This window comes from Urtica dioica, chromosome 1 (genome assembly GCF_054948205.1).
Source record: "Urtica dioica subsp. dioica isolate 48M chromosome 1, U.dioica_male_clone48M_v1_H2, whole genome shotgun sequence".
Classification (NCBI taxonomy): domain Eukaryota; kingdom Viridiplantae; phylum Streptophyta; class Magnoliopsida; order Rosales; family Urticaceae; genus Urtica; species Urtica dioica.
This window is the reverse complement of record NC_142756.1, coordinates 2,931,208-2,955,942: the sequence shown is the minus strand read 5'-3', so window position 1 is coordinate 2,955,942 and position 24,735 is coordinate 2,931,208. Positions and strand designations below refer to the sequence as shown.

Sequence of the window (24,735 nt, the reverse complement as noted above, 5' to 3'; positions counted from 1 at the left end):
TAATATATTTGAAAGAAAAATTATCAATAATTCATATGCCTAATCCATTATGCGAGAAAGAAAAAGAAAATTTCATAGGAAGAAAGTCACTCATGAATAATATGATTCACGAATCACATATTCACATGCATACCCCTAAATTTTGTTGTAAAAGTTTTAACGTATAATTCAATACAAAAATGCGCTGAGACTCTCAATCATGCAAGCATGTATTTTCCCAATACTACCCTCAAATCGAGTCCAAAGATTTGGTTCTTCAAGTAATTTCGCACCCTCTAAAATATTACCACCAATCATTGCCACTATTTTTCATGTTCCAACCAAATAATACACGTAAAGTAAAATATTAAAAATAAAATACAAAATAAACACGGAAGCGCTTTCTCTGATTCGCGTTTGTCATTATATTACATACAAATACTCACAGAGCTCTTAACAACAGTTCTCTGAAATATTTTTTCTTAAAAAAAGACTGTCATTGTTCTAATTGTTAATAAAGTGACACCAAAATCAGCAGCAACTATTCTTTCTCCGACCACATTAAAAAAAAAAAAGGTAAATCAAAATTATTAATGGATGAAGATCCGAAGCAGAGCTCGGAATCAACAATGGCGGGATTGGAAGCAGAGGGAGAGTTGGAAGAGAGAGAGCCAGAGAGCAACAACAATCTGAGAGAGCCTCTTCTCCTGAAGCGGAATCGAACTCTCTCTTCGAATCCACTCGCCATTATCGGCACCAAAGTTTCGCATATAGAGAGCTTGGACTACGAGTAAGAAGAAGAATCGTCCTTCATTTCATCTCTTTCCTTTCTCTCTTTCTCTGTTGTCGTTTCTTTCTTTCTCTGACGTGTCGTTTCGTGATTGGCGTGGTCACACCACAGAATCAACGAGAACGATCTGTTCAAGCAGGATTGGAGAAGCAGATCCAGAGTCCAGGTATTGCAGTACATATTCCTGAAATGGACTTTGGCATCGCTCGTCGGACTGTTGACCGGAATAATCGCGACGCTCATAAACCTCGCCGTCGAGAATATCGCCGGTTACAAGCTCCTCGCCGTGTTCTCTTTCATCGACGATGGCAGGTATATAAATACAATTCATCAGTTGAGATTTGAATTGAATCGAGTTTGATTAACGAAGAGTATGTTTGGGGCTTTTTTTTTTCCAGGTACATCATCGGATTGGTCTACTTCACGGCGGCGAATTTTCTGTTGACTTTGGTCGCGGCTGTTCTGTGCGTGTTCTTCGCTCCGACCGCCGCGGGACCGGGAATTCCGGAGATCAAGGCTTACCTGAACGGGATCGACACTCCCAATATGTTCGGAGCCACAACGTTGATCGTCAAGGTCTGTTTCATTCTCTGCCTTTTCCTCTACACTTATCCACATAATAATTACCACAACTTACTATTTGTGTCGTGATCTTATTTATTAAAATAATAATAATAATAATAATAATCAAGGTTAATTCAAACAATGATCAAATCAAACATGGCGACTAGATAAAGATTTTTTTTTTCCCCCTTCGAAATAGACGAGTTTTTATCAGCTTCTCAATAGTTTCTTTTTTCGACACAATAATGCCTTGTTTTAATATTTTTTTTTTTAAAAAAAACTTATTTATTTATTCATTTTCACACAGTTAAGCATGTGCAAATAATGTTCAAATTAAAAAAAAAAATTGTTTTATTTATTGGCTTATCACCCAATTTCGATAAGCGTATACACTTTCTTTACACAGTAAAGCTTGTTTGAAACTATTTAAGTTTTTTTTTTTGTCTTAATAAGAAAAGAGTTCAATAGCTAACTAGCCCAATGGCAAACTCACTTAAGTTTTGCATAATAACTAGAGTTCTGTCAATTGTGCATTTTAGTAATCAACCAAAATTATTTACATAAAAGTCTTGGGGATTATTAGTCTGTGATTATATATACGAAACGTTGACTAAATAGCAATCTGAAACACACGACGAAAACTGACATTCTCCGATGATCATGATCATGATGATCGTGATCACAATCGATTGTGGGCAGATAGTGGGGAGCATCGGGGCAGTATCGGCGGGGCTGGACCTGGGAAAAGAAGGTCCTCTAGTCCACATCGGAAGCTGCATAGCCTCTCTGCTGGGGCAAGGCGGGCCCGACAACTACCGGATAAAGTGGAAGTGGCTGAGGTACTTCAACAACGATAGAGACCGGCGCGACCTCATCACGTGCGGGTCGTCATCCGGCGTGTGCGCGGCCTTCCGAGCTCCCGTGGGCGGCGTCCTCTTCGCCCTCGAGGAGGTCGCCACGTGGTGGCGGAGCGCGCTGCTCTGGCGCTCCTTCTTCGGGACGGCCGTCGTGGTGGTGATCCTCAGGGCGTTCATCGAGATTTGTAACTCGGGGCAGTGCGGGCTGTTTGGGAGGGGCGGGCTTATCATGTTTGATGTGAGTAATGTCACGGTGAGGTACCACGCAATGGATGTCATCCCCGTCGCGCTCATCGGGATCCTTGGGGGTCTCTTGGGGAGTCTCTATAATCATGTGCTTCACAAGGTCCTAAGGCTCTACAACCTCATCAATCAGTAAGCTATATAACTCAACTTCTCTCATCTCTCTCTAGCTCTTTGTGTTTTTTAATGTTGGATTTCAATTGCTGCTACCTGATGAAAAATAGGTTTATTCGACGCGCTTTAACGACGCATCATACACGATGATATAATTTCGGACTCCATTCATCTACATAACTAAAATGTGTTCTAGACAATAAATTTGAAATTTCACTGAATTTTATTTTTGTTTTCGATGGAAATTTGGTTATTTTCTGTATTAATATGAATCGTCAAATTTTCGATAGAATTTCCGATTTTTGCCTGATTTTCAACGGTCTTGCCAAAATTTCAGATTTTCACGGCATTTTAAACACCGATTCATATACATTCTTCCATTACCCTTTTTTTTTTCTTTTTTTTTTTAATAACGGTGGTGTCCTTAATCCTGACTAAAATCCACAAGGCTCTGACATCATCAACCGGGATACTATCCCAGTGGCCCCCAATTATTGCATCCAGAAAAAACCAACGAACCGGGAACCGACATGATCACAAGAATAATCGCCCTTACTACTAGAACAACCCATTATTACCTGCCTTACTTCAGCCATGAGATTGCAATTTCTTTTGCCTTTTTTTCTTCATCATTTTCTAATACTGCATGTGTATGTGTGGGGGCAGGAAGGGAAAGCTCCACAAGCTGATTCTGGCTCTGTCGGTGTCGGTATTCACGTCGGTGTGCCTGTACGGGCTGCCGTTCATGGCACCGTGCACGCCCTGCGACCCGTCTCTGGCGGAAGGGACGTGCCCCACGAACGGGCGGGCGGGAAACTACAAGCAGCTGAACTGCCCGGCGGGGCACTACAACGACCTCGCAACTCTGCTCCTCACAACCAACGACGACGCCGTGCGGAACATCTTCTCCACCAACACCGCCAACGAGTACAACACCCTCTCTCTCCTCATCTTCTTCGTCCTCTACTGCGTCTTGGGACTCATCACCTTCGGGATCGCCGTCCCCTCCGGACTTTTCCTTCCCATCATCCTCATAGGCTCCGCTTATGGCCGCCTCCTCGGCATGGCCATGGGATCCTACACCAAGATTGACCAGGTAATACCAACAAACCGATGAATTGCTTTTCTTAATTTTTGCTTACCACTCAGCTAGTCCCTCTTGTCAAAATTTAAATTTTTAACCAAAAACTTGAAGAAGAATTCGTTGCAACTAACCAATCCCCGGGCTTCTTTATCTTTTGCTTTTCTCTCAGTTTTTCTTACCACTGAGCTAGCCCCTCTTGTCAAAATTTGAATTTTTAACCTGAAGAAGAATGAGAAATTGCCTAATTTGCCACCAATTTCATAACATTTTCTCATTTTCCACCAAAATGCTAATTTTTTCCAAAATGCCACCATCTATGTCAACAATGTTGACATCTATGTTTGTCCTTCACTATTAGATGTCAACATTGTTGACATAGAGGTGGCATTTTGGGAAAAAAATAGCGTTTTGGTGGAAAGTGGGAAAATGTTATGAAATTGGTGGCAAATTAGGCAATTTCTCAAGAAGAATTTGTTGCAACTAGCCAATCACTCGGATTTTAAGTTTATAGCCAGAGTTTCATTTTATTAAGAAAATTGCCCATCAGACCGAAAATCAGAAGTAAATGTTTAACGTTTGTGCACCTTTACGATGAGCAGGGTCTTTACGCTGTCCTCGGGGCGGCCTCGCTCATGGCGGGGTCGATGAGGATGACGGTCTCGCTCTGCGTGATCTTCCTCGAACTCACCAACAACCTTCTGTTACTCCCGATAACCATGATCGTCCTCCTCATCTCGAAAACCGTGGGAGACTGCTTCAACCCGAGCATCTACGAGATCATCCTCGAGCTGAAAGGCCTTCCTTTCTTGGACGCGAACCCGGAGCCGTTCATGAGGAATCTGACCGTGGGGGAGCTGATCGACGCGAAGTCGCCCGTGGTGACTCTCCACGGGGTCGAGAAGGTTTCGCGGCTCGTGGAGGTTCTGAAGAACACGACGCACAACGGGTTCCCGGTGGTGGACGAGGGGATAGTCCCCCCGATGGGGCTCCCGATGGGGGCCACGGAGCTTCACGGGCTGGTCCTGAGGACTCATCTTCTCCAAGCCCTGCAGAAGAAGTGGTTCCTCAGGGAGAAGCGGAGAACGGAGGAGTGGGAAGTGAAGGAGAAGTTCACGTGGGTCGACTTGGCCGAGAGGTCGGGGACGATCGAGGACGTCACAGTCACGAGGGACCAGATGGAGATGTACGTCGATCTTCATCCGCTCACCAACACCACGCCTTTCACGGTTTTGGAGAGCATGTCCGTGGCCAAAGCCATGGTCCTCTTCAGGACCGTCGGACTCCGACATTTGCTCGTCGTCCCCAAATATCAAGCAGCCGGGGTCAGTCTCTCTTTACGTCTATAATTTTTGGTCATGCAATTCACATTTTCGTCTCTAAACTATTGATTTTTGTAAAATTGTAGTCTTCAAAAATAATAAACATTGTAGGACTAAAATGGTACAAAATCAACTATATACTGAATTTACTTTGTAGTATATATAAAATACATGCATTTGACTGACCTGAAGGGTTCTGGGTTTTTAGGTGCCTCCGGTGATCGGAATCTTGACGAGGCAGGATTTGCGTGCTTACAACATTTTGTCCGCATTTCCTCATCTCGAAAAGTCTAAGCGCAAAGGCCACTAAGCCGATGGGCATCGGCTTTCTTGGAGCGGAAAATATCTCATTTTTTATTCTTTCTTACGAGTTTTTTGAACCCCCCGAGAGAGGCGAATAAGAGGCAAACATGGTGTGAGAACTTCGTTCGATTTTTGTAAGAAAGCCAGATGAAATGTCATAAAAAAGACACCAACATACTACGTTTAAATATTACATTTTTTTTTTGCTGGAATTTATATAATTATTCTCTCTACACAAAAATTAGGTCAAAGATCAGACATTTCTTCGGCAGAAGGACGACCAAATGAAGAAATGCCCATCGGGTGGTTCACATCACATCATTTTTTTTCTTATTTTTTTTTTTTTTTTTTCTTTTTCTTTTAAGAAGCCCTACAACGTATATTAATGATATATTTAAATATCCACTTTGCATTCTTCATAGTTGTTTATTCTTCTTTTTCTTCCCTGACTTCTTTTTATTAGAGCTTACTCTTCCAACCCTCTTAAACACGGCCAAAACCTCGATGCTGCAAAAAAATAACAAAATGAGGTAACTCAAAAGAAACAGATTTATAAAAGGCCATGTGAGACACTCGTGTTCTCTATACCTTTGGGTACCAGGAAAGAAATTATAGCCGTGAGCTTTATGCAATTTCCACGCCTTGCTATCCAACAACGACTTGCAATCCTGTTGGATAATCATCAATCTCATTAGCTAATAAAAGAATATATAAAAAATTCTAACGTGAAAAAATTATATAAAAAATTATAATTCTAACGTGAAAAGCAATCAAATAGGATTGGGACCAATTCGACCATGGAAGTACCTCTTTGAAGCTTTCCCATCCACAGCTTATGTAGATGAGGGTTTGTGGCACGGTGTCACTATCCTCGGAATCTGGTTTACTTCCCACATGAACCGTAGATTCTCTTGCACGTAAAACCCACGGCCTCTTTTCATCTTTGACGTTGGACGATGGACTGATGTTGAAAAAAAAAATTAAATAAATTAATCTCCTACAGTCACGACAAGTAAATATAGATCGTTGAGTATAATATGAGATCGATGAATTTTCCAACCTTACAAATGACGATCGAGATTTACGCTCTATAGATTTAATATTCCGCAACGCCTCGATCAGAGATGGGTCGAGTCCCTTTCGAGGAGGATCAACGACGATCACATCTGATCCTTTGACCCACGATAGTGGTTCCTGGTTCAATCGGGAACAAATGATTGTATCGTGAGAATAGATTATTGACTTCTGGAAATAAAAATAAAATAACAAATTTTGAGACGGACAAAACGTGCAAAGACAAAGTTAAACCTTTGAAGTGTCAGCAAGATGCCAGCTGATGCTGCTTAGGATGGAGCTTGGTAGCCGATCGACTGTCTTCTCAAAAGATAGCTTCGACTCTTTGTTGATCTCCACACATCTGACGGACCTGTCAAATAATGAAAACAAAAATTAATAGTAATATAATTATGTGCATGTTATCGCAGCGATCGAGACTTCTAAAAAAAATCCATTTCCATGCCTGCAGTCTCTTGCAACAGCTAAAGAAACTCCAATCACACCAGCTCCTGCGTACAAATCCGTAACAGCTGAACCACGAGGAACGTATTTTTGCAACTTCTGAAGCATGGTGTCGAAAGCCTGAAAAACAGTGGAATCGAAACCGAGGAATTAGACTATTGCCTTTTGAGAAACATAATTTTATTTAGCCTGTTTTGATAGAAGAATTTTTATTCTTACCCGTGTGTTTGCCTGACCAAAACTAGATGGAGCCAAAGAAATATCGATTCCTCCGACATGTTCCCAAAAGTCTGCTTCTCCGAGGAGGTGTCTCCACCTATTTCCGAATATTATCTGCACCAACAAAGTATTTAGCACATGAAGCCTAGGGAGTTTATATTTATTATTTATATACCCATTTTCTCGAGATTTCATCTCGAGGATTGACCTCTCTGCTTACATTGTTGGTGGAAGTCTGAAAGTTAGCCCACACAGAGTGAATCAAATGATCATTGTTCCACCGCCCACCTTTTTTCCATAAGAACTGCGCAGAACTAATTCTCAGTGCTAATGATGTGATAACAAAACTACAAAAGACTACAAAAAAGGAACACACAAAAAAAAAAAAAAAAAAAAAAAAAAAACCTAAAGAGGGGTAAAAAGAAATCTACTTGCTCACATTAGCCAAAGCCTGAAGCTTTTCTGAATTAGGAGAAGTTTCGTTCCTCGAGTTCCAAACTAGAGATACCTGAACTTTACCTGGAAAATATACCCACATATATTTTTTACATGAAAAATAAAATTAATAACAAGTGAAGAAGAATAAAGTTAGGTTAGAACCACTCATATATCTTTTGTTCGCCGTAATGGAGGTATCGTGTGTAGTCACAGCCATCTGAAAACCACACACAGCTTTAATCAGTTTAGTTATAATGAAATAAATAAATAAATATATAAGAACCCTACTTTTTATTACTATTCTATAAATATAAATCGGTTTCATTGCCTGAACATATCGCAAATCACCCGTCCCCGCATCTTCATCATAAGGCTCAATGCCTAGTTCTCTAATACCTAAAATATTATATAATCAGCGAAACCACATAAAACCATAAGCACAAAAAAAACACAGACTCTTGAAGCATACAAGCTGACCTCTTCTCAACAATTCCACGGCAGCATTGATATTAGGATGATGAGCTGATACACAACAAACAAAGAAGCCAAGCACTAATCAGTGCGCGGAAATACAAATTTGGATATAAAGAAAAAAAAAAGCAATGATTTTGAACAAGAAAAATACCCTTGCAATCGGGAATATCAACAGCAATGTGAGTGCCTTCTTGATAGAGTCCAATCAAAGGATCTTCGGAGGATCCACGAACGGCTAGTTTTGCTCGGCACCTCCATCCCCACTGTTATTGACCGAAAACCAGCTAACAGCTCAATTCAAAGAACTACAACTTCAGGCCATTCAATAAAGACTTACCAATTTGCAAGAGTCGAAGGTGAAATCGGAGAGGCCGAGATTGAGGAAAAACTCAGTGGCATCGTCGACGATGACAGGTCGGTGGAGATCGAACTCGTACGTACATCCAGAGCACCTACATGAACCGAATCCAATTCATTCAATACATACACATATACATACAGAGAGAGAGAGAGAGAGAGAGAGAGAGAGAGAGAGAGAGCTCACGATTGGAAGTGAGGGCAGTGGAGAGCGCAGTTTGGCGGGGGAGGCTGGTCGGAGTTAGGGCTTGGCGAGAGAGAAGGTATCGGAGGCGGTGAGGTGAGCGGCGGAGGAGGCGGAGAACGGCGGCGAGTACGGAGAAAAGGAGGAGGAGGAGGCGGAGGAGTTCGGCGGCGCGTGCGGAGAGGAGAAGGAGGCGCGTGGCAGCGAATGAGGTGAAGAGGGAGACACAGAGCCCCCATTTTCCCGGCGCTAATCATTCCCGTGCTTTGTGGCGGGAACGGATAAAGCACAACAAATATCTCTTCCCAGGTTTTCTTTTTATTTATTTCTTGCTTCCTTCTCTGTCGCCTCTGTAATATCTGTCGTCTGTGAATCTTGTCGTCGTTTTTATTGTAATGTCGTTTCATTTTGCGTATATAATGTCGTTTTTATTTTGCAAATAAAAATGAGGCAATGTTGCAAAATTTGTCTTTCGTTGATTGTTTTACCGAAAAATAGTCACCAGAAATTATTTCGACAATCGTTTTTTTTTTTTTTTTTCAACAAAGAAATTTCACGAAAAAGCATCAATAAAAATTTAAAATAATTCAGGTAAAAGTTTCAATTCGACATCATAAGAATTTCCGCAGAATTTCCATAGACTGGAATCATCAGCCATTCATGGATAGCCAACATTTAAAATCCTTGTTATGAACTTGGCATGTTCGAGCTTAACTTCGCAATGAAAAACTAGAACTGAAAATGAAAAGTTAATATACCCAGGCGTGGCAGAAATTACAACATGTAGACACATGCCTTGTGTGATTTTTGACTTGCCACGACTTAAAAGAGACAAGGGAAGAAACCAATCACAACACTGTTCTCTAGACCTACCAACGGAAATTCGATCAATCATCAGTGCCAAAATATCTGTCTCCAAACTCTCCCAACCCAGGAATGACTCGGAACTCTTCATTCAACGAGTCGTCGATCTCTGAAGTCACGATCTTCAAGGTCGGGAATCGCTTGCTCACACAGTGTATTCCTTCGGGTGCCTGAGGTTCAATATTCGGATCAGCAATGACAATCAATGGGAAAAAAAAAACATATTGTATCTGAAGCCGGCCTTGAGTAACAAACTCACAGAAATCAAGTTGAGGAAGATAATGTGAGATTCGGGAACTCCTTTTTGGATGAGCAAATCGATGGCCTGGTTGGCAGAATTACCTTGAAAGGGATGAATATATAAGGTGAGCTTTCACTTGTCGAAGGGTTTTCCAATCAAACAGTGATAATGGAAAGGGGGAAAAAAAGGAGTAAAAATAGTTACCTGTGGCAAGAACAGGATCAAGAAGCAGGACATGGCGTTCCGAAATATCGTTGGGAAGTTTCTCATATATAAGCTAGCATAGATTGGAAGTTACTAAATCCGTCAAATTACTTCAGACAGGAAAAGTAATAACTTGAATGTCTTCTCCCAAATTTTATCTTACCTGTTGCCCATTGTCTCCATCACGGTGAATCAGGATTTTTCCAATTTTGATACCCTTGCAACACGCACGCAATGCGTTTTCCATGCTCTCGCCGCTGATACAATGAGCAAGAATATCATCAAATCGCTAAGGAGAAGAACATACGTCAAAGCACCTGAATTTTTTATGATGATGTTACAAGTGGATGTCGCACAAGGTAAGTCTGAGGTAAAATCATCACGTTCCTGGTCTAGATTAATAAGACTGACATCATTGGTACCTGCCACAAAGCTCACCTTCGAACAATTGAAACCCCACACAATTTTTTGCAGAAATCAACCCCCGAGTATAAAGAACCTACAAAAAAAATAAAAAAAAAATAAAAAAAAAAAACCGTTATAAATAAAACAATATTTGAATTATATTTACTTATCAGTCTAGCCATAATTTTTTTTAATGCAAAGCCATGCCTCGCATAAAAAAATTTGTCAAGGCAGTACTTTGACACTTACATTAGGGAAAAAAAATATAGATGATATGGTAAAATAATAGCAATGACGAAGCAAAACAAAGACCATTTAAAGGAGCAAAGCAAATTTTGTCGTTTCCCAATCACTCCTTTTATATGACATAATCCATGTCAAAAAGGGCAAAAGACTGTGCGTGTGGCCAGCAAAAAGATGCTGCTTATAATCTCATGGTCTTTACGGAAACAACGTTTTCCCAATCCCAAAACAAAGAATGGACTAAAATGTAATCGAAGGGAAGGGAAAAGATATATGCGAATAGGCAAATTTGAAAACCTGTTGGAGTCAAAACTTGTTTCTCGGTGAATGGCAAATGGCCGAGCCCATGCTCCACAACCTGCGAGTCAGAGAACGAGTTAATACATACACCGTCCTAACACGATCCAACACTTAACCGACAAATGTCTAACAATTCGAAGTGTAGTAGACAAGAGAGTATACCAGACGGATCAGTCGATCAGAGTAGAATACAAAATCATGTTTTGATATTTCAATATCTCGAATCAGTGTGTGCATGCCTCTTATCTGTGACATCCAAAAACCAATATAAATGTCTACCCAGGTTATACGCATCTACAAGTTATCCTCACTCCAAAATCAGCCGTAAAATCTGTACATTGTATGCTAAAATATCTGAATCACTACGAAAAAGACAAAGGAAGAGGATCCAGCAAAACTGAGTAAAAATATAAACATAAAACAAACACAGAAGACACACCTGAAATGTGGACTGAATAACGTAAACATTTGGATATACTTTGCAAAGGTCGTGTTGGCCAAGCTTTGTGCGAATGTGTTGCACAATTAGATCGATTGCAACGTGATTATCACCTCCACGGGGAATGATGACATCAGCGTACTTCTTGGACGGGAGAATGAAATCATCGAAAGCGGGCTTCACAAACTTTGCATACTGCATAAAAAAAAAATTTAGTACACCGTCACAAAGCTATGCTATATGAATTAATGATAAACGCATCTTAGAGCGGTACTAAGGTTTCGAATACCTGTTCAAGGACTGATGTTACATCTCTACCCCTCTCAACCGTGTCTCGCCTTATTCTACGAGCAAGCCTTATATCAGCATCTGTATATAAATGACCGACAAAACCACAATATTGAAGTAAATGAATCATATCAATATAAACTGAACAATCATAAGTGGAAAAAACAGACAGGTTGAAGTTGAACCTGTATCGACGAAAATCTTCATATTCATTAGATCTCGGACTCGTTGCTCATGGAAAACCAGAATGCCTTCCAGGATGATAACGTCAGAGGCATTGACCTGGGGAAAAAAAAACAATTTAGCAACAGAAAAAAGGTTTTGAAGCAAGGTTTAAAAAATGATACTTCACCGACAACAAAACGAAACTTCATTTTCGCATACCTGGCGAAAGCTTTCGGAAGAGCGACGATGGGTCTTGAAATCGTAGATCGGAACGTGGACAGGTTGCCCACATTTGAGCTTGCTAACACATTCCACAAGTTGCTCCGTGTCGAAAGCATCTACAAAACCAAACCCAAAACCACGATTCACAACAAAGCCTAAAATATAAAAATGCACAAAATCTCTAGATCATAATCCAGTTTCTTCTAACTATATGCTTCAGATTCAATCTTTTTATGAATTTTCCGTACATTGAACTGCATTTGATGCCATTTCTAACAAAATTCAAAAGATTGGAACGTTTTACACAGTTTTCGACGTATTGGACCCTGATATAGCAAAATAACAAGCAATGCCTAAACTCTAACCCAGATTAATGCAGTAAAACACCCTATAAAATCAATCTTTTACGAAATTCATACAATGTAAAACCTAAAACAGCTCAAATTAAAACTCCAGTAATGACCAAAAATAAAAATAAAAATTATACCAGGATGATCGAAATTATACTCGTGAACATGTTCAGATTCTTCAGGAGTCAAACCACGATAAAAAGAATCCTACAAAATAAAAATAAAAGCGAAATTTTGCTAAGCCTTTAACAGCTAAACAGAAAGGAAAAAAAAACTGAAAAAGAAAAAAAAAGTACCTGATTGACGAGGACGACGCGGTGGTCGTGAAGCTGTTGAATGATCATATCACAGACGGTGGTCTTCCCGGAGGCCGTACCACCGGAAACGCCTGATTCAATCAGAGCTTGAATGTGAGTAAATTGTGAAAGAAAAGAGGAGAGAGTGATAGTTACCGATGACGAAGGGCTGTTTGAGGGCGTTGGAATCGGCGGCGGAGGTGAAGGGAGAGACGACGGAGGCGGCGGCGGAGGGGCTTCCGACGCGGAGGCCGGAGAAGTGGGGCCCAGAAGCCGCCTCCATCGCGTACTCTACTGTTTTCGTTTTCTCACTCATCGAGTTTTCGCTTTTGTGAGTTTCTGAAATTCGCTCCGATGGTTCTGTGTTTGAGATGATCGCTCATTGACAAGTATATATTCCTCTCTTTCTTAATTCTTCCTTCTTTTAATTAATTGTTAAAAAAAAAAAAAAAAAAAAAAACTCTCTCTTCTTTTTCTTATTTAATACAAATTTATGTCTCTCTTTACTACTATTCAAATGAGAACATAAATAATATACTAATCAAACGTGGATGCCATATTAATAATATTCTTTTTTTTTTAGGGAAAAATAAGACTTTAGGTATTTAATTATTGATTATTTATCCCCTCAAAATGAAAATAGAACACCCGTTAATGTATCATTGGGACATATATAAAACTATAGTGGTTGTGTTGTGAGTAGACAAACCTTAAATCTATAGGATAACTTATTACATTAATTCTATCAAACAAAAAACAAAAACATATCATAGTACATTAAAGTCACACACACCTTTTTTTTATATTATTTTAATAGCAATGCATTATTATTGTTGTGGTGTGCTGAAGAATATGGTTCTCTAGAGGAGAGAGATATAATCAAATTGCGCCAAATTTGGAGTAGAGAGATTCAATACTAGTCTCTAGTAAACTTTTTTTAACTCATAATTCCCTTATAACATAACTCAATCAAAACAATGAATATCCTCAACAACTATAAAGCCTCGTAAACTCAATCGAGTGATCAAAACAAAAGTGTGGCCAAGAGCGACGCCATCGCTACAAAAATGGAAGCCGTCGTGGAAGCAGCAGAAGACGTGGTGGTGGTGGTTGTGGCAGAAGGAGATGCAGGAGAAGAAGGAGCGCTTCCGGTGACCACTTTAATCTTGAGTTTCATTCCTTGACCGCAATGCCCAAATGTGCCACAAGCAAAGTACCTTGTCCCCGCTTTGCTCAACTTCACCACATCATTGCCGCTACTCTTGGAATCCAACGCGGCCCCAATGTCACAACTCTTGTACGCACTCTCGTTAGGCAACTCGGTCACGCTGTGCAGACCCGAAGAGTACTTGAAAACTGCAAAGATACGCGCATTATTAAATATTCCATACATATCATCATGAGTGTGTATCATTACACATACATACATACAAAATGTTTTTTTTAGGGGGTTAATATGAAAAAAAGGGGTAAATTTTAGCAAAAAAGGTTTTGGAAAAAAAGAACTTTATTTTTTTTTTAAAGTCTATGAGAGATAATAAATATGGGATTTCAAAATATGATCATTTGGTTGTGTTTTTCTCATTTTTCAATGGGAGCTATTTACATCAAAAGTATGACAATAAATGTCAATTTTTCACGATATTTTTGTCATTAAAGAAAAAAAAATGACATTTGGTGTCATATTTTTGCAATAAATAAGTCCTCTTAGATAATAGGAAAAAAAAACTATTAAATAACCATACTTTAAGAATAACATTCTCTCATAGAAAATGTCTACGCGATTTTTTTTTTATAGAAATTTTACATTAAATACCATGAAAAGAATGCGGTGCAACTTCATATCCATCGCAATTAATTTATATTCGATTAGTCCATCTTAAGTATATTTATACTTAATTTCACTTCTATTACGTACCATTGGTTTTTTAATTTAGTTTGGTATAATATTGAACGACATTGAAAAAAAAAAAAAAAAAAACACATAGGTATGAGCCTAAATACTCCCATTCACATACCGAGTTGATCTCCGACTTTGAAGGTCTTGGAAGAAGCCCAAGAGGCGAGATCGGTTGATGTCTCCCAACCCCCGCTTCCTCCGACAACATGCTTCTCAGCTTGAGCTTCGTTTGCGATCCAAGCAACGAGAATCAACGCAACCAAAAATGTGTTCTTTTGCCCCATAATGAACGTTTTTTTTTTTTTTTTTTTTTTTTACGTTTCTGCTTTGATATTCTCCTTCTTTATTTGGATTAGCTTTCTCGCTTTGCACGTTATTTATACACGTCTTAGTATTGTGACATTGGGGCCTTTTTGTAATTTGTTGAATTAAATATTATGCTTGAACCGCAAAAGCTATTTTGTTTGTTTAGCTTGGAGTTCAAACCAAGCTATGTCATCATGTATCTCCCAACGACTCGCACTTGGAACGTTCATGGGGTCTCTTAGCTTTTAAGATTATTAAGCCCAGAATCTATGGTATATGTATTGAATTCATAGGCTACACACGACACCTAATTTACTTTTACTTCGCTTATACTTGAGTTAATTAACGAGTTAAACTAAAACAAAATTAAGTACAGCATAAAACAGTAAACAATTTTTTTTAAAATCTGTAAATATTAAAAAAAATTGTTTGGAACTTAAAAAATATTTCTGAGATAAGAGCTTTAAACATGTTATTTTTGCGATAATTAAAAAAAGAACAATATCACACATGTATTGACCTTCGCCATTGATATACATTCTAATTTTATAAAGTATAATCTTAAAAATGAATGAAACATGGACTTTTACCAGAATGAATGAAAACATAAACTTTCTCAAATTTATTAGAGAGACAAATCGATCAAACTCAAAAATTAATTAATGTCAATTATTATTATTATTATTATTTTTTACTTTCCAATACCAAGGTATGAATTTGAATTGATAGCACATATTATTCTTTCCAATTCACACCACATTGATATAAATAGCAAACATCTAGAGAAAATTGGATATTAGATAGCCTATCTCTTTTTTGTGTTTTCATCGGTTTTTTCAATCGAAATAAACCACGTCATCATTTTATTTTATTTTTATTTCTAAAAAATAAACGAAAAATGATGACATGGCATACTATACCACCCTCGAATAACAACATATTATTTTTTTTCATGATCAGTGTTGGTTTTTGAAAAAGGAGACGAGAGCATTGTAGACGATGTCTTTGGCGTCGACGCCCAGAATGTAGTCGGCGTGAGCGTAGTCCTTGACGAACTGTACAGTCATCTTGTCGACGTTGTGGTGCTTGAGTCTGTCGAGGAGGAGATCCACGTCACCTACGTCTGAGAGAGCGTCTTTGCCGCCATAGCTTATGAACAGAGGAAGGTCGCCGGGAATGTTTGACAAGTTGTACACCGGAGGAATCACCTCTCCGTAGTGGAGCAAGTTGAAGTCCGGTCTCCCATAGTTGTACTTCGCTAAAATCCCATCTCTCACCGCTATATTTATATATACACAAAAAAAAACAATAATAATGGTAAATAATTTGTCGATGGATTTCTTTAGGAGTGTTCATGAGAACCGTCGAACCGTTCAATCTGATCATCATCACCCAAACTAAAATGCAAGCTTGATTAAATCGTTCAGTCAAAACTAGAAGAAGTTCAAATTGTTACCAACTCAAACCGAGACGGTAGATAATATATGTTGTTTAATTGTCCAAATCTATGCTCAATTTATTTTTTTCATCATGTTTTACAATATTAAATAATACGATTAAATCATATTTATATAAAAAAAAAAAGGTGATTTAGTTGTGATTATTATTTTTTTTTTCCTAAAGGAAGTTGAAATAAATAGATTTTAGGCACCATTAGCCAATTTATGTGCCTAATAAGCCGAAAACTCAGATCGACATATTCAAATAAGCCAAAAATAAATTTAAAGATGAAGTTATGCATTCAATATTTTTTTTTGGATTGAACCCCTATCTGCACACAGGAGGTGGTGTGGAATTACCACTAGACTATCCTAGGTATTTATGCATTCAATATTAAAAGACTTATTAAGAATAAAACGGCTACAAAATAAACTTAATGATTTTAGGCACCAAAATTGGCTAATGGTGACGTGTAAAGAGTTATATAATATATGTTGTCTGTTTGTGTGTTATTACTTACTTTGAGCTAAGTGGACCAAGTTCTTGGTGGACGTTGACTGGGGCTCGTTCTGCAGGAAGAGATCCACCGTGGAAGAGTTGAGGCAGCAATTGTGGCCTTTATATTTGACCGTGTTAGTTTATTTATTTGTTTATTATTATAAATGTACAAATTAGACACCTGTATATGTAATATAAGGATTAAATAATCAGTATTTAATTATTTAGTACCGGTGAAAGCGGTCAGCAAGTCATAGCAGTCAACTCCTGGGTAAGCACAGAGCGTCTTGAGAAAGTTTGACACGGCCACTCTGCATATTATTATTATTATTATTATTATTATATACAGTAAAAATAAAACTATTAAGTGTGAGAGAGCTTGATTTTTAAAAAAAAAAAAAAAAACATGCATGCAAACAGTTTCCATTTCTTTCATTACCCTTTTGGATTGAACTCTGATAAACCAGCAAGCGTTGTGATCTGTTATGGGCGGAAAAAAAAAAACAGTCGAAGTCAAAGTCAATTATTATTGAGAGAGAGATTAGTATATATATATAGAGAGAGAGAGAGAGTGACCTCTCCGACGAAGGATCTAGCGGCGAGGACGCCGAGAGCGGTGGTCATGTGGCTGAGATAGGCGATGGGACTCAAAAGAACCGCCGATCTGAGCTGGCTCACTAGTCTGCCTTCCGAAAATGAAGCCAGAGCTATCAATGTTCCCTGGTCAACGCAAAATAGTCATCACTATCATATGCTTTCTAAAAATGTTCATATAGAAACTGGTTATACCGAAAGGGTTTTATATATTTTCTTTATTCTCTCCACATTCATGAAAGTATAAAGAAAGTTGTTGACATTTTTTTTTTTTTTAAGCTTTAGGTTCATTTCGTTTATTTATTTGTATATTTTTCAAAACATTTAGTAGTCAACTTGACTAAAAAGAAGGTATATTGTTCGATTTAACGAAATGTGGATCATTATCGATGGAGATACCGACTTATAAATTTTTCAAATATTGATTTGAAAATGGAAACTCGATAAATTAAATTTGGTGTTACCTCACATTTGAAAATCAAAACGCATGTTGAACATTTTAGAAAAATTGAGTTTTTAGATAGGTAAAACATCTCAAATACTCTATTAAAAAACTTCGAAACATATTAGAAATATGGAAGTAAAAATTTTGAAATTACTAAAAAAAATGAAGACAAAACTTTTGAAGAGATAAAAATAAAGGCAAAACTAAAAACAGATTATTCTGACACTAGTGATTTCGAAATGTATTGATCTTTTTAATCATTTCGAATATTTTACCTTCATTTTTTTTAGTGATTTTGAAGTTTTTGTTTTCATTTTTCTAGTGATTTTGAAATTTTTTTTAAAAAGTATTTTGAAATATAATTCCGTTTGATTTACACTCACCAGAGAATGGCCAACGTAGTCAATCTTCTGCCCGGTTTCTTTAGAAACGTGGTCGAAAACCGCCGGTAGATCAAAGGTCACAAGCTCGTCCCACGACCAATTCCAGAAACTCTGTCACATTTTAATTTCAGAACAACTTAATACAGTAATATAGTACATGATGTAACGTTATAGTATAATTGAGAATATTGATTTTAATTTACCGGTTGACTTGGGTCAATTGATTTGTGTCTACGGCTAAACCTGGTTCCTCTGGTGTTGGCAATCCAAACGTCGAAACCTTTATCGGCTAATATCATCGGCAGATTTTCCTCCGGCGAATTTAGAAGCCACGTCATTCCATCCTAATATTAAAAAAAAAATCAACTCTTGGCAAAGGAAGTAGCTTATGACCACGTGTCAAAAAAAAGAGGTGACACTATTGACAGACGTGAAGTTCTGTGTGAAAATGATAAGGGATATACGATCTTGAAGTTAGGACCCATGGAATTATGCCTGAAACGGTGCATGGTTTTGTGAGCTTCTTCAGTTTTAGTCTCTCTTCACAGTCGTATCACTATCACCTCTTTAAAATATATAATAAATTATATACGTAATTATGTATATCTACAATTACAATTACACAGCTATAAAAGTTCTACTTCTACTAATTGTTTGACCTAAGCTAGCTACTGATTTGATTTTGCTTATCATTGCATGCTTGCTCCGAACGTTACACGCGGTAATACTAATAATCACCTTTTTTTTAATAAGGCCCACCACTTTTGACTCGATTGACGAAAGAGATATATGGAGTTATGGACCATATATGGTGGTGGTACCCAAAAAAAAAAAAAAACTCTGATTTTTCTTTTTATTTTAAACAGAATGAAAAAGAAGCTTTCGACTCTATGATTTATATGCAAAGACATAAAACGCGGTTAGTAATTATCCTTTTTACCACGTTGTAGAAAAGGGAAAAGTAAAGAAAGAAGAAAATCATGTGTTTGGATATAAATATAAGTAACGCATAAATATATATGTATATATATGTGAGATAATTACCACAAGAACACCATGTTGAAGCAAAACAGGTGGTTTTTTCTGGCCCTTGACACCAAAACCAGCCTTGCTCCGACCCTCCGGAATTCTTTGCACATTCAGTATATAACCATCTTCAGTTACAACCTAATCAACAACATTTAAAAAAAAAGATTAATAAAATAAATACAGACATATTTGTATATATATAGAGGTTTAATTCTTACGTCGATCTCTTGGCATTTGTAGCCATGAGGGATGACGGAGGCGGCGCAAATTCCGGCCTCCGGCGGACCCACGACGCGGTCTTGGGGATCGGACCACGGCCAGCCACGGCGGAATCCGAACAGTCCGTGAGACGGTCCGATCGCCGAAGCCAACACAGAAAGGCAAAGACCCAATGTGAATAAGACTTTCAGAGCCATATTATATTGTGTTGTGTTGGAGAGTGATTGTGATAGCAGTGAGTAGTAATGTTATATATATATATATATATATATAGGCGTGTGAAAAGAAGAGAACAAAGAAAATCGACCCATATCTGGTGGGAACACTGATCATTCTTTTTTATTGCTTTTCTTCAGCTTTTATTTTATTTTATTGTGTTGTTTGGTGTTTAACTAACTGTCCACTAAAGATAATGAAAAGTTGCGACTTTTGGCATAAATTTTGGAGAAAAGAGAGAAAATGGGTGTGGGTCCCACTCTGCCATTTTCCTTCTCCCTTATCACATTCGAATCCGATATTATCTTTCAAGCTCTTCAAGTTTTTCACGAAATCATTTGCGGACAACTATAAATTATAATAACGTAAGTGAAGAAAACGATAAATTCTGCCATTCTGTCCGAACAAAAATTTCGCTCCGTCCAAATCTGAGTTGAAACAGAATGTTTCTATCACGATATAATCGGAATCTTGATCAAATAAAAACGGAATACTCTATTTCAGATTATTTCGAAACTATTTAGATAAAAAAAAAATTAAAATCTAAGATATGTTCTATTTAAATTTGTGAACAATGTTGAAACTGGAAATTATATTCCGCGAAGTACCTTAAAATAATTTTAGTACTATTTTAAAGCCTTCTATGGTGTTCTGGAGACCCCCAAGTTTCAGAAATAATAACGTAAAAAATAGTTTTTTTTCTTTTCCTTCAGAACTACATTATAATCAACTAATCAAGTTGAAACAATTTGATATGGATACGCATTATTTGCTGGACTGTTCGAACCGGACCGTCAGGGACGACCACTCAGGATCGCGATGATTTTTTCTTTAGTATCCAACCAAAAATAATCACGTGGGTCCCACATGATGATGAATATTGATTAATATCCATATGCGTATAGTCTATAGACTCTTTATGAAGCGATATATTTGGATTAATATATCACATTGGTTTTATTGTTCTTTGTATGGGAGAGAAAAAAGGAATATAGGTCTCTTTATTCTGTTTTGGCATTGCCTACGTTCTGTTACATTACATAGGCTAAGACAAGAAACACGAAACGAAATGGAAAACTGGAATATCTTCTTTTTAATAAGCCCATTATTACTTGTTTGTTCGATAAAATTCCATTAACAACTTTTGAGCTGTGCTCTGTGCTCACCAAGAAACAAACGTGCACTGACTTATAGCCGAGGGAAAGTGGAAAAACTGATTTTTAACTCTCTATTATGCCTAAAATTAACCAGACAGAGTAAAACTAGTTTGTTACCACTTTGGAATGACAATGAGAAACTTTTATTCAACACAACAGGGACGCGTATTCTCTTTTAGTTTTGTCAGTAAGCTTTGTCGTTATAATGGGTCGTTTCTCTTCTCTTTTTCACTTTGGTTGACTTACTTTTTATTCTTTTCTTGATGAGTGGAAATTATGACGGGCATGTTGATGGGTTTTTTTTTTTTTTTTTTTGCCACTCTTATACATTTATATAAATTAATAATATAATGCTGTATCGCGTATATTAGTGTTCTTACTCCTAGTCAAGGATCGCCTTACCGTTACCGTTACCGTACCGAGACCCCAATTTTGGGGGATACCGCTTACCGAAGAGGAAACCGAGGGGCATTCAGGAAAACAAAAGGAAACCGATACCGGTAGGAAACCGTTTACCGGAGAGGAACCCGACAAAAAGTGTAGGAACCCGAGGGGGATTCAGACAAATATTTTACAATAATAAAAATAGTTTTCATAGTTCATACTTCAAACAAAGGTTCATACCAAACATAAACTGAGTTCTTAAACAAAAAATACCATAAGTAGAGTATAAAATTATTACAACACGTGCGATAAAATACACTAATTATAAGTTGAGTGTCTCGGGGGTTGAAATCTGCGTCGCCTAGATCTGCGGCGCGGTTGATCATCCACCATCATGTTATACTGGTACCACGTCATGGAACTAGAATATGTGTTGAACCACGTACGGAAGTGATAATCGTAGGTCTCCTGACTAAGACTAATAGGACGCGAGTACGGAGGATAACCGTCCTCCCAACGTGTGAAAGGGGTTTGACCGTACCCATTGTAGGACTCCTGTGTGTCTTCCACTGTGATCACGGGTATTACGGGGACGGGGACAGGGACGGGGACGGGGACGTAAGTGTAGGACGAGTAAGGTTGATTCTCGTAAGGGTCGTATGACGCCGTTAACTGTGAATAACCAATCTCGGAGCCGTCAGGTGTAATAGAGAACCCTCCAAATTCTGAAGTCAATATATCTATATCATTACTACCCGACATTGAGATCGCATCGTTCATACCCCTTTGGTTTCCGCGTTGATTTCCTCCACTTTCCGGAGCAAAAAAGAACGGATTGAATGGCTCATCCCCGTGTTGAGACCCGCCGCCCTGGTATTGAGACCCGCCGCCCTGGTATTGAGATCCTCCGGCCCTGGATTGCTCCCCGCCCGTGTATTGAAACTCGTCGCCCCCGTGTGATGGTGACCCGCTACCCCCGTGTGACGAGCCGCCACCTGAATCATGACCACGGGTATCAACTCCGACCTCTTCACTCAAAACTTGTTCGACGTTTATTCCTTCTGCCCGAGCATGAGATTCCGCCAATGGATCGGGCAAGTTGTCAGCACCATCCATGTGGACCGGATCGATCCAACGGTAAAGCTCATCGTCACCATCAGTATCCGCGCCTGACCTATCGAAAGCCCTTTCAATGATATCAAGAGGATCGAGAGGTTCCATTTCGTCCGCATACCTCGTTCTTTTGTCTCTCAAGCTTAACTTCATGTTGTAGCTTGCAAAGACAAGCTTGTCGAGCGTTGAGTGCGCCAAACGGTTCCTTTGCTTCGTGTGGATCAAAGCAAACGTACTCCAGTTCCTCTCACAGGCAGATGAGGACGCCGTTTGCGATAGGATTCGCCTTGCCAGCTTCTGCAGCGTAGGTGTATGATTCCCATATAGTTCCCACCACGTAGCTGCAGTCAATACGAATGTAGTTAATAAGTGAAAAAAACCTGAATAACATCTTCATGAGATTGTACCTGCGTTCACGGTGCCCCTAGTAGACATTGCACTTTTTTGTCCAAAGTCACCTCGCATATCTCGAAATGACAACAACTCACTTGCCAACGTCGATGAATCTTCGTCGGGGTGTAGAGTGTCGAACACCTTGGTCACCGAGGCCATATGGGTACTATCCTTATGGATTTCCCTATTGTACTGCAATTTTGGATTAAGGAAAAAAGCTGCACATAATTTAAAATAATGTTAGGGACATAATTATAATATTATAATTTGAAAAATAGGCTACCTGCTTCATGTAACGGGTGGCCTAATTGGTTGTTCCACCTGTTGTCGATGATGTCTACGACCCAATGACGTCCGTGAAGTGATTCCAACCGCTTCCGCATCTCATTGAAAACATAGTACAACAACCCCATAGTGGGATGCACCTCCGAGTCCACTAGTCGTAAACACGTGTACATGGGCTCGAATATGGCACACACGTCGTCGACTCCTTGCCAAAAACGGGTTTGTAAAGTGTTGTCGGCAACCCATTTCCCTTCTCGTGAGGAAGACAACTTCAAATCATCCCACCATTGAGAGGTGAAAAGGTTCCTAAGAGGTGATCTTTTGGCTCGGAGACTTCTGAGAGCCAAGTAGTTGGTCGCGAACCTTGTCGCCCCGGGTCTCACAATTTCACCCGTACTAGTCTCTCTCAACTTGGACAAAACAGAGCCGTGATTGTAGATGAATTTGGTCGTCTGTCGAGCGGCTTTCACCACGTTGTCGACACTTGGCCTCTTCCCGATATCTTCGAACATCAGGTCTAGGCAATGTGCGGCGCAAGGGGTCCAGTACAAGTTGTACTTCCTCATCAGCTTCTTCCCCGCAGACTTGTAGTTGGACCCGTTATTGGTGACGATCTGTACGACGTTTTCGGGTCCCACTTGTTCAATCGCCTCGGAGAGTATCCCGATGAGGTACTCCGCACTCTTGATCTTGTCGGACGCGTCAATTGACTTCAGGAAGACAGCCGACCCACCACAATAAACCATAATGTTTATTATGCTTAATCTTGTGGGTCCCGTCCAACCATCGGCCATGATGGTGCATCCGTACGTCTGCCACTTCACCTTTTGTTCTTCGACATAAGCTCGCATGTCTCGTACCTCTTCGTCGAGGATCCAGCCGTGAATGTCTTTCGGGCTGGGTACCGAGACATTCGGTCCTACAATTAAATAAGATCAATATATCAAATATACGAGATTACAATTTATACTTGTAAAAGCGATATAAAAAGTTTTTACTTACCGACTTCACCGGAAACATGAATCATGTTCAGGAAGTGATGGTCAAGTGTCTTATTTGCGGCAACTTGCGAGTGAATGAAAAATCGGCCGATGGCTTTGGCCAACCTCTTCTTGATACCGGGTTGCGATTCGTCCACCCTCCTCTGGCGCGCACTATCACTTTGGTACAACGACGGTGCGGTCGTAGCAGATCTTCTTAGCTCAGGAGTCCCGGAAGATCCACCGGGACCTTCACGTTCTTTCCGCCATTGTTCGGCTGCTTGTGCTTCTCGAGACCTCTTCATTATCCGACGCAGTTCCTGCTCTTCGTCTACGTCTTCGTCAGAGTCTCGACTCCCCCCTAGACTTTTTCGGAGGTCGGCTCGTATCGACTCACCCAAACTCTTACGTTGCTTCTTCTTTTGAGAGTTCCCGTAGAGTAACTCTTGCATTTCCGCTTTTACTTCAGGAGGAACTTTGTCGCATAACCTCACGCTTTTGGACTTGTCCACGTTCGCCAAGTGGTTCTTCACACGAGTGATTCCACCACCGCCCATGATGTGTCCGCAAAACTTGCATTTGCGTGCACTTGGTCGTCCTTCGACGGGGTCACAATACTTGTATGCCGGGTCGGATGCCATACTTCATAATCATAATAATCATCAAATTAATTATAATTCAACATAATCATAATCTTCACAATCATCAATTCATCATCAAATTAAATCTAATTCAACATAATCACTAACACAATAATCAAATCATGCCGATGGAAAATCGAATGGAAATAATATTGCAGAATATGGTCAAATATAAAAATAAATATATATATATATATATATATATATATATAAAACATTGCATAACATATTCTGAATCAAAATATAATAAAAACATAATGAAAATACACATATGTATTAATAAATAACGTGT

General features: G+C 39.0%; 6 protein-coding genes across 6 annotated transcripts; 1 reads left to right on the top strand and 5 right to left on the bottom strand.

Moving 5' to 3' along the window:
* Positions 1-355: 355 nt before the first annotated feature.
* CLC-B (chloride channel B) lies at positions 356-5,668 on the top strand. Its single transcript, XM_089630734.1, has 7 exons — positions 356-769; positions 881-1,081; positions 1,168-1,345; positions 2,033-2,565; positions 3,214-3,643; positions 4,231-4,953; positions 5,159-5,668. Exons 1-7 carry the CDS (start codon positions 573-575, stop codon positions 5,258-5,260), a joined length of 2,364 nt encoding a protein of 787 aa, XP_089486860.1. The 5' UTR covers positions 356-572; the 3' UTR covers positions 5,261-5,668.
* Positions 5,432-8,865, bottom strand: LOC149406359 (S-adenosyl-L-methionine-dependent methyltransferases superfamily protein). Its single transcript, XM_089630840.1, has 15 exons — positions 8,447-8,865; positions 8,240-8,354; positions 8,054-8,165; positions 7,906-7,950; positions 7,757-7,824; positions 7,591-7,645; positions 7,430-7,509; positions 7,211-7,294; positions 6,991-7,104; positions 6,773-6,891; positions 6,562-6,679; positions 6,314-6,447; positions 6,061-6,214; positions 5,842-5,921; positions 5,432-5,760 (listed from the first exon to the last, which is right to left on the bottom strand). Exons 1-15 carry the CDS (start codon positions 8,848-8,850, stop codon positions 5,670-5,672), a joined length of 1,773 nt encoding a protein of 590 aa, XP_089486966.1. The 5' UTR covers positions 8,851-8,865; the 3' UTR covers positions 5,432-5,669.
* A 150-nt stretch (positions 8,866-9,015) lies between these two features.
* UKL2 (uridine kinase-like 2) lies at positions 9,016-12,874 on the bottom strand. The gene is made up of 14 exons (XM_089600736.1): positions 12,617-12,874; positions 12,461-12,552; positions 12,302-12,371; positions 11,812-11,930; positions 11,613-11,709; positions 11,429-11,508; positions 11,140-11,334; positions 10,863-10,946; positions 10,698-10,758; positions 10,191-10,251; positions 9,916-10,009; positions 9,753-9,825; positions 9,567-9,649; positions 9,016-9,477 (listed from the first exon to the last, which is right to left on the bottom strand). Exons 1-14 carry the CDS (start codon positions 12,774-12,776, stop codon positions 9,331-9,333), a joined length of 1,416 nt encoding a protein of 471 aa, XP_089456862.1. The 5' UTR covers positions 12,777-12,874; the 3' UTR covers positions 9,016-9,330.
* Positions 12,875-13,111: 237 nt separating this feature from the next.
* LOC149406357 (Cupredoxin superfamily protein) lies at positions 13,112-14,704 on the bottom strand. Its single transcript, XM_089625377.1, has 2 exons — positions 14,479-14,704; positions 13,112-13,816 (listed from the first exon to the last, which is right to left on the bottom strand). The coding sequence occupies exons 1-2, from the start codon at positions 14,642-14,644 to the stop codon at positions 13,485-13,487; spliced, it is 498 nt and encodes a 165-aa protein (XP_089481503.1). The 5' UTR covers positions 14,645-14,704; the 3' UTR covers positions 13,112-13,484.
* A 622-nt stretch (positions 14,705-15,326) lies between these two features.
* Positions 15,327-19,589, bottom strand: MPL1 (Myzus persicae-induced lipase 1). The gene is made up of 9 exons (XM_089630502.1): positions 19,274-19,589; positions 19,071-19,193; positions 18,230-18,370; positions 18,027-18,137; positions 17,181-17,324; positions 17,044-17,084; positions 16,836-16,915; positions 16,627-16,722; positions 15,327-15,945 (listed from the first exon to the last, which is right to left on the bottom strand). The coding sequence occupies exons 1-9, from the start codon at positions 19,469-19,471 to the stop codon at positions 15,623-15,625; spliced, it is 1,257 nt and encodes a 418-aa protein (XP_089486628.1). The 5' UTR covers positions 19,472-19,589; the 3' UTR covers positions 15,327-15,622.
* A 1,760-nt stretch (positions 19,590-21,349) lies between these two features.
* LOC149406355 (uncharacterized) lies at positions 21,350-24,443 on the bottom strand. Its single transcript, XM_089612752.1, has 4 exons — positions 23,825-24,443; positions 22,821-23,741; positions 22,552-22,755; positions 21,350-22,485 (listed from the first exon to the last, which is right to left on the bottom strand). Exons 1-4 carry the CDS (start codon positions 24,441-24,443, stop codon positions 21,350-21,352), a joined length of 2,880 nt encoding a protein of 959 aa, XP_089468878.1.
* Between the last annotated feature and the right edge of the window lie 292 nt (positions 24,444-24,735).

Excerpts from the sequence above, each read along its gene's own strand:
- CLC-B (XM_089630734.1), top strand. The coding sequence starts at position 573 with ATGGATGAAGATCCGAAGCAGAGCTCGGAATCAACAATGGCGGGATTG. Across the intron at positions 1,346-2,032 it reads CCACAACGTTGATCGTCAAG|ATAGTGGGGAGCATCGGGGC; the intron begins GTCTGTTTCATT and ends GATTGTGGGCAG. Across the intron at positions 2,566-3,213 it reads CTCTACAACCTCATCAATCA|GAAGGGAAAGCTCCACAAGC; the intron begins GTAAGCTATATA and ends GTGTGGGGGCAG.
- LOC149406357 (XM_089625377.1), bottom strand. The coding sequence starts at position 14,644 with ATGGGGCAAAAGAACACATTTTTGGTTGCGTTGATTCTCGTTGCTTGG. Across the intron at positions 13,817-14,478 it reads CAAAGTCGGAGATCAACTCG|TTTTCAAGTACTCTTCGGGT; the intron begins GTATGTGAATGG and ends GTATCTTTGCAG.
- MPL1 (XM_089630502.1), bottom strand. The coding sequence starts at position 19,471 with ATGGCTCTGAAAGTCTTATTCACATTGGGTCTTTGCCTTTCTGTGTTG. Across the intron at positions 18,138-18,229 it reads CAATTGACCCAAGTCAACCG|AGTTTCTGGAATTGGTCGTG; the intron begins GTAAATTAAAAT and ends AAAATGTGACAG. Across the intron at positions 16,723-16,835 it reads CTTGCTGACCGCTTTCACCG|GCCACAATTGCTGCCTCAAC; the intron begins GTACTAAATAAT and ends TCAAATATAAAG.
- UKL2 (XM_089600736.1), bottom strand. The coding sequence starts at position 12,776 with ATGAGTGAGAAAACGAAAACAGTAGAGTACGCGATGGAGGCGGCTTCT. Across the intron at positions 10,010-10,190 it reads GGGGTTTCAATTGTTCGAAG|CGGCGAGAGCATGGAAAACG; the intron begins GTGAGCTTTGTG and ends TCATTGTATCAG. Across the intron at positions 9,826-9,915 it reads ATGGAGACAATGGGCAACAG|CTTATATATGAGAAACTTCC; the intron begins GTAAGATAAAAT and ends AATCTATGCTAG.
- LOC149406355 (XM_089612752.1), bottom strand. The coding sequence starts at position 24,443 with ATGGCATCCGACCCGGCATACAAGTATTGTGACCCCGTCGAAGGACGA. Across the intron at positions 22,756-22,820 it reads CCACCCGTTACATGAAGCAG|CTTTTTTCCTTAATCCAAAA; the intron begins GTAGCCTATTTT and ends AATTATGTGCAG. Across the intron at positions 22,486-22,551 it reads TAGGGGCACCGTGAACGCAG|CTACGTGGTGGGAACTATAT; the intron begins GTACAATCTCAT and ends TATTGACTGCAG.
- LOC149406359 (XM_089630840.1), bottom strand. The coding sequence starts at position 8,850 with ATGAAACGACATTACAATAAAAACGACGACAAGATTCACAGACGACAG. Across the intron at positions 6,448-6,561 it reads ATCTTGCTGACACTTCAAAG|GAACCACTATCGTGGGTCAA; the intron begins GTTTAACTTTGT and ends CGATTGAACCAG. Across the intron at positions 5,761-5,841 it reads TTCTTTCCTGGTACCCAAAG|CATCGAGGTTTTGGCCGTGT; the intron begins GTATAGAGAACA and ends ATTTTTTTGCAG.